Consider the following 7140-nt stretch of genomic DNA (forward strand, 5'->3'; position numbering starts at 1 on the left):
GTTCCAGTAAACAACTCCAAGGTTGACCGAGGGATCGTGAGATATCGGGCTACAGTTGAGCAGCTCGCCTTCGGAATAGTTGATGACAGTGGTCTCCGAGGGTATCGTCTTCCCCAGCATGAGTTGAGACCACGAAGGGCACCATTTAGTTCCCGGAGCGTTGCCGACCACAGGGCAGTTGACAAGGAGGTCAGTCCGGTGTTTGTGCGACATCTGCTGCACGAGCTGGCCCCAACCGTCTTCGCAGCGCTGCTTCGTGTCGTAGATCGGTAGAGCGGGACACTTCAAGAGGAGTCCCAACGCGCTGACTTGGTCGATATGGTGAGTACCGCGCCGGCTTCGTAAGACTTTGGCTAAGGCAAACAAGTCTGGTGGGTCCCGCGCCAGCACCTGCAGCAGACTGCAAACCCCGTCGTGGAACTGTGTCGGCAAGTCCAAGTCCTCCTTCCGAACCATGAACTCCTCAGGCACCAGCCCTCCGAGGAGCCAGTTGGAGGTAGTCTCCTGCATCGTCCAGACTCGGTTGAGCCAGCTCCTTTCGTCGTTGAACATCTCCGCGGTTACGCAGAATGGCCTGCCGAGACCGCTGAAATACGTGATGACCACCTGCGACGGCTTGCACCGGAAGACATGTCCGATAGTGGGGACGTCGAGTCTCCACTCCTTCTGCCGCAACGTCTCCACGTTCTGCCATCTGTCCGAGTCCCAGCTGAGCCAGGTACGTCTTTCTTCATCCACCTGCTGTCTCAGACAAAGCACGTCCAACCAGACGTACTCGGCGCCCAGGTTCAGCAGCTCGATGCGCACGTGGTCGAGTTCGACGTCGCGGGGAATAGGCAGTGCCCACTCATAACCGTTCACGCGCGTTCTGATGAACTTGCGCTGTCTATCATTCACCCAGCTATGTGAAACCGCCCAAAGGTTTCTCGGTATGTCCTTGGAGAGGAGCACCCAGAAGGGAAGGACGCGGTTGCTGTACAGGTCCCATACACGACGTGGTGGGGTGCGGGGCTGGACGATGAGGCCTCGGTTAGAGTCGATAGCCCTCTTGCGCATCCCGTAGTCTTGCCGTGCGCCTCTCTCCAAACGACCTTGCAGACGGTCCACGTCACAGAACCACCCGCGCCGAACTTCGCCATAGACCCTTCCGAAGTCGCAGTCGGCCTTGTTCACGTAGCCGCCGAGCAAAGAGGACAAGTGGTTGTTGAGCTGATACGTTGTACCGAAGACCTCGTTGAGCTTCTGCAGAAGACCAGAGACGCCGAGAGACGAGCACGGTGTATCCGCTAGCTCATTCTGTATCGCGCCTGTGCCGTCGAAACGTTTCTGAAGGGGGCACTGTGTATCGCAATTCATGGGTGTGACGGAGTAGAGTTTTCCTTTCGGGAATTGCCTGAAAGCAGAGAGAGGGGCCGACGGGGTCGAGTATTTCATCATATCCGCTAGCTTCCAGACGCCCTCCAGGGATCCGGCGCCATAACAAGGCTGATCGTCTCTGCTCTGCTGCTCTCCGGGACCTGGCATAGCATGGAATTTGCAGTGAAGCCCAAAAATGACACGTAAATCGAGAGGAATTTTTCGAGACGCCGCAAGCTGCGAGACGCCTTGAGGACCGAGGTCCCTGGCGGGTTTCTGGAGATAACTCCACAGACCGAGAGACGTGAACGAATGGAGAGGTTGAGGGCCCAGGAGCTCGGTGTAGCCTGCATTTTCACCGGGAGACGCTGCTGAAGAGTGCAGGGAAGGAGATGCAGAAGATTGCGGGGAAGGAGGCGCAGAAGATTGCGGGGAAGAAGATGCAGAAGATTGCGGGGGAGGAGGCGACAGATTCATGACAGCAACCATACGATGGCCAGGGGTGGAGGGCTGGCGATCCGCGGGGGCCCCCGCGCGCGTACTCTGTGGGGGTGTAGCTACGCGAGGCGTTGCCCCGGCGTTGGGTGTTCGATCCGTTGTATAGGATTCTATAGCCGGTCTGGGCTTTTCATCTTCATCCGGAGAGTACGGGGAAGTCGGTGGAGTGGGGAAAGGAGAGCTGCCAGGGCATGTCGCTGGCCGCACCTGCGGCGGAGTTGAGGTTGGGCCGCGCTCATTGGGCCGCGTGGACGCTGGCTCGGCAGGGCAAGAAGGAGATCGGCCAGCATCACTGTGGGACGTCGTAGGCGAGACCCCGTTACCCGGACTCGCTCTATTCTGCAAGTTGGTAGGTTTTTTATTGGGGACTCTCCTTGTGCTCGTAATAAGCGGTTCTGGGGGTGGGGTAGGGAAGCTGTGAATACCGTCGGAAGGGCGTTCGAGAGGTTTAGTCTGGTAAGACCCCACAGATGGCGCCGACGGCGAGGACAGCGGGGGCGAATATGGCGGCGGCGGCGACCGTTGCGAGACCGAGATGGAAGCTGTGGGCACAGGACGGCTGTTGTAAGAAGTTTTGTGCTTTAGAGATTGGGGATCGGGCCTGGGAATACGATCCTCTTCCCCGGGTGGGGGTTTGGATGAGAGAGCGAGGGGAGGAACAGCAGGGGCTGCGGCGTCATACGACCTTCCCCCTCCGTCGTGCGTGGGACTGTCTAAGTCAATGAGAGCTGGAGAGGGCTCCCGAGAGGCTCGGTGATGGTGTGTTGAGGTGTTACCATCTGAAGGCACTCGCTTGTGCGGGTCTGTTGTGCTCGCCTTCAAGTCATGTCCGCTACCAGAGAAAGGATCATCTGGGGAGCTGGATATGGGAGACTTGGAAAATTCGCTTCCATAACCCGAGTCTATTGATCTCTGCATTGCGATTGCTTCTGGAGAATACTTTGCGGATGAGTCTGGTGCCATATTATCCCGTCCCAGGGGAGTGAATTGAGGTGGTAACCGCGGCCTCTGCGAGGCTTGCTGACGATCCCCAGAATACTGAGAAGAGTTCCGAGGTGCTTGGGCCATAGTGACCTAGAATGAGATTAGCAATGGCAGGTAAATTGCACGGTGTTAGCTAGACGGCTCACGTTGGAAGGCTCGACCAGGGCTACAGAAGATGGGTAGCGGAGGCAAGCAGGGTTAGACGGCTTTCCTGACGATATGAGGATCCCCCTGAGATTACCGAAGCCAATGCGAGGAAGAAAGACCAAACGGGGCTTTCCAATTTTGGCCAGGGGAATGGAAGCTTGTACTAAGATATCAAACCTAAGACAGCTATGGCATGGTAGGCCCTGAGCGTGAATGAGCGGGATTGCCAAAACCAAACCAAATATATGAACTCTGCATTGAGGAGACGAAAGGCACCGATGCATGGATCCTGCCAGCAATTTACCGAGGTTGCATCTACAGATGTAAATCTGAATCTGGGAGAAAACTTGTGGCGCTCCTTCAGAAGAAACAAAACGAATAACATAGGTCCCGGAGAGACGGACAAGGCAAACTGCGTGATGCGAACAGCGAGAAAGGGTCTATTGAGGCCTCACACGGCACAGACCCTTATATGTCGTCCGCCTCTCACGTCCGTGGGACGTCCTGGCTTAACGGGGCCGACATACGTGTACGGTAGCCCTAGACTGAGCATACGCATCCTCGCCAAACTCTACCATACTGCCAGTCCAGCCAATTGACGTGAGCTCACCGAAGTCGATATTGCAGAAATGCGCAGTGCGATGCGCCAGGAGACAACCAGAGCCGACCAAATGGGTCTGCAAAAAGCCTAAACGTATAATGGGTCTATGACAAGATAGGCATGACTCAGCTCTAGCCACCATGTCACTCCGCGACGGCCCTCCGGGACGCTTTCTCTTCCTCGCGCTCCGCCCGCACTTGAGATTCAGTCCCCATTTTGCGTGAACGTAGCATACGGTCTAACTTTACCAGGGTGCAGCAGTCATGCGCATCCGCTTGACTGACGAAGCTAGCACCGGCTCATCTGCCTCAGACTCGGCAGATCCGCTGTCGTCGTCCCGCGCATGCTTGCGCCCACGCCGGCAGCTTGTTTCCCATCGGTAGTCTTTCCTGCTCACATCGCCCTTCGTCTTCACAGGGATGCTTGTCCCACCGCGGCTCGGCTTAGTGCTAACTCCGGGGTGGCCACCTGACCCACAGGCTCTGGCAGTGTCTTCACTACCGATGCGTCTGTGATGTCCTTTTGCACTTGAGCGTGCGCCGCCGCATGCTCGACCATGTTCTTGGCTGCGCCTTCTAGGGGCGCGTGCACCCCGGATATCTGTACTTCCTCGAGTGGCCCGGCACCCTCTTCGATGTCAAATATTTCCATTATAAGCTGCGACGAGGGCGGAGGTGCTATTATGCCGGCGTCATTGCGCGCGTTCCACGGTTTGCCCCCGGGTCTATTGGATACGATGACATGCCTAGGAAGTGGAAGTGCTTCATGAAAATCATGTGGCAACGTGTACGGCTTAACCACATCATTCACTGCGATCAAGAACCCACTTGCCTCTTGTTGTCCCTGGACATGGATTAATACTGCATGCTAGGTGCGCCATGATATCATTAACATGTTCTTCTGGCTCCCGCCCGTCAGCCGCATGTTGCGGCTCACCGGGACTAGCGTACGGCTCCTGCACCCGCCGACGCGCATGCAAACCTTGGATGAGGCGCTGCCACCGTTTCGTGCTCCCGTTCCTTCGTGCGTCGCTCCTCTGCCTCTTGCTCGGCTTCCTGGTACACCTATGGTAGATAGAAATGCTATCGATATGCGCAAAATTGGCCATATGAGGGCGAATATACTCCAAGGATGGCCTACTCGCTCTCAGCGGTAACGACGGTGCTAGTGATGACTAGGAATAGTGACTAAGCAACGTTTCTTGAACTCAAACTCTGTCTGTGCGCATGGAGGTAATGCATACAAGCGGATGAGGTACTTTTCCCTGAGCAGCTTACGTCAGCAATTAGTCTTGCCAACAACAGGGGAGAGTACGCACGTCAACGGCGAGATCCAGCACACGACTCGGTCTGACTTAGCGTGTACAAGTTTTGCATGACACGCTTCCCCTCGCCCGCAACAAGCAGGCGTTTGTTCACAGTGACAGCGTTCTGCTTCATCCATATCATTGGCTAGCATCGATACCTCTCGTGGGTTTTGCGTCTTATTTCATCCAGCTCTCGGTCGCCTTGAGCGCTGTTCGTACGCAGATTGTGACGCAGGCTCGTCGTGAAATTTACCGAGCTGGACGGGTGGATGAATAGCCTACTCACGCTTGAGGCGTGTTTCAAGGACATACATTAGATAGTTCTTGAATCTGCTGGTGTCTCTGGCATCTTCAAGTTCTCCGTTAGCTGATTGATTTGCAGTTCGTCGTCTTTCAGGCCGTCTTTGCGCCCCGTGTCAGCGCTACTCGGTGGCAAAGGGAGACGAAGACATTGACTGACGTGAATGTCCGCGGTATGATACTCTCCCGCCACTCCTCGCCCTTGCCGCCCTGCCGCTTCTTCGTAACCTTGGTGCCGTATTCCCAGGCATAGCGGGGGTTACGTAGCCATCCTTCCTCAATGCGATGACATACACCATAAGGTTCTTCACTCTTGTGCCTTGTGAATAATTAAGGTTAGTAAAAGGGCCGACTACAGTGCGCTGGCTGACATATTTCCGCACTGGGGTCACAGGCAGCCACTTTGCGCCGATACGTGAGAAGACTTTGGTCCCAAAAGACAGGTGTAGATCCCGTTGGGCCGGGCGTGCGATCGCCGACAGTAGGAGCCAAGTAAATAGGATGGGATTTACAACATACGCTTCTTCAGTGACTTGGCCAGCGCGCGGCCTTCTGTCTTCCTGCGTCTGAGCTGGCAAGGGTGCTGCATGTTTTCGTTGGGACGCAGGCCATTCCCCGGATACGTCTTGCTCGCACTGGAGATGTCCCCTTGTTCCATCTCGTCCCTCGATCGTCTTCTGCTTCCCTTTGAGATCTTACTTCTGTCTCGGCGACGACCTCCGCCGGCCAATCTTCGCACTGCGCAGGGACGTAGAGAGCTCGGCATGGCGCGATGAACGGCTGAGCGCTGAGCACTCATGTCACGCGAGCTCTTGCGCATGGTGCATGCTTCATCAAGCCCTTCCAGTCAACGATTTGTGAATCATGACGAGGCCACTCTGGAGATGACATGGCGTCGAGGGCGTTAGCAGGGCCTAGGAAATCCCATGGGCCACTGGAGATAGTTTTCCATGTGCAATATCATACGTAGAAGTCGATCCACTTGTTCCTGGCTCATGTGTCGGCAAGCTAGATGCGCAGTATACAGCTCTGCTACCTTCTTACTAAGAGAGGCGTGACTGGCAAACACTTCAGCTTTAGTAGCGGAACGTACTTTGCGACGTCATCCCGCTTGGGTTTCGTCCAGATGGTAATATCTCGACTTTTCCCAACCGAAGTCGCCGTCGCTTTTGCTTTCAATTGCTGAACGCGGCCCTGCTTTTATGACGAGCGGTACGCCACGTTAACAAAGACGTTCGGTGTCAAGCGAGATATTTATGGAATAAGTTCAAAGAGGGAGTGCAGTGCAGAAGACGTGATGGAGGGGCTCGGGTGGAATCTGGGTTAGGCTAGTGCGCTAAGTTGCAGAAAAATCACACGCTTTTTATGCGAAAACAGTCGAGAAATTCTAGCACACTCAATTTCGCTCTGAGCCCATGAGACTGGTATGTTCTTGTTCTGCGAGGCAAAGCCCCGATGCTCGTGCCAAAATGGTCTCGAGATTCATTCGCAGTCTGGATCGGGTCATGGTCTGTACACCTGTCCCCGACGGCGAAGAGGACTGTGCGAATTTCCTGCAGACAATGTCGGATGTACATAAGCTTAAGAGTACACGGGCAGTTCTCTCATAAGATGCTTGAGATGCTTGCGGAGAAAGATCGCTCAGAATACGACATTGTCGGTGTACGTCCCCACAGCCACGCGCGTTTAATTGGAACGCTTGCCACTGGCGGCACCGTGACATGTACAGCCTACTAGCACAGCTCGTGCAGAGGCCCTAAGGCGACAGAGCTGGAAAGTAAACTGGCCGAGCGTGACCGCGGCGTTGAGTGAACTCACCCACACAGACTACCGGGCCCACGTTGCTTGGCACGTTCTTCCGCTAACTTCTACAAAACTACATGCTGGAACCGGTGACATTAATTGAGGTCCGCTGGGCGGACCACGCGAATGTGTGACATATTCTGGA

The 7140-nt window shown here is 55.4% G+C and overlaps 3 protein-coding genes across 3 annotated transcripts in view; 1 reads left to right on the forward strand and 2 right to left on the reverse strand.

Annotated features, from left to right (window-relative positions):
* PHACADRAFT_261892 (uncharacterized protein) overlaps nucleotides 1-3127 on the reverse strand; it is a 4959-nt gene extending 1832 nt beyond the window's left edge. The window contains exons 1-2 of the mRNA XM_007399386.1: nucleotides 2985-3127; nucleotides 476-2928 (exon numbers count right to left, since the gene is read on the reverse strand). Coding sequence (XP_007399448.1) covers nucleotides 476-1833 — 1358 coding nt within the window. The 5' untranslated portion in view covers nucleotides 1834-2928; nucleotides 2985-3127. The remainder of the gene's footprint in view (nucleotides 1-475; nucleotides 2929-2984) is intronic.
* Nucleotides 3128-4223: 1096 nt separating this feature from the next.
* Nucleotides 4224-4872, forward strand: PHACADRAFT_261893 (uncharacterized protein). Its single transcript, XM_007399387.1, has one exon. The coding sequence runs from the start codon at nucleotides 4479-4481 to the stop codon at nucleotides 4740-4742; it is 264 nt and encodes an 87-aa protein (XP_007399449.1). The 5' UTR covers nucleotides 4224-4478; the 3' UTR covers nucleotides 4743-4872.
* A 2170-nt stretch (nucleotides 4873-7042) lies between these two features.
* The window catches only part of PHACADRAFT_261895 (uncharacterized protein), a 4351-nt gene continuing 4253 nt past the window's right edge, over nucleotides 7043-7140 (reverse strand). Inside the window, exon 2 of the mRNA XM_007399388.1 lies at nucleotides 7043-7093. The gene's annotated coding sequence lies outside the window, so the exon portion shown is untranslated. The remainder of the gene's footprint in view (nucleotides 7094-7140) is intronic.

Source organism: Phanerochaete carnosa (assembly GCF_000300595.1).
Source record: "Phanerochaete carnosa HHB-10118-sp unplaced genomic scaffold PHACAscaffold_9, whole genome shotgun sequence".
In the NCBI taxonomy this organism is placed as follows: Eukaryota; Fungi; Basidiomycota; class Agaricomycetes; order Polyporales; family Phanerochaetaceae; genus Phanerochaete; species Phanerochaete carnosa.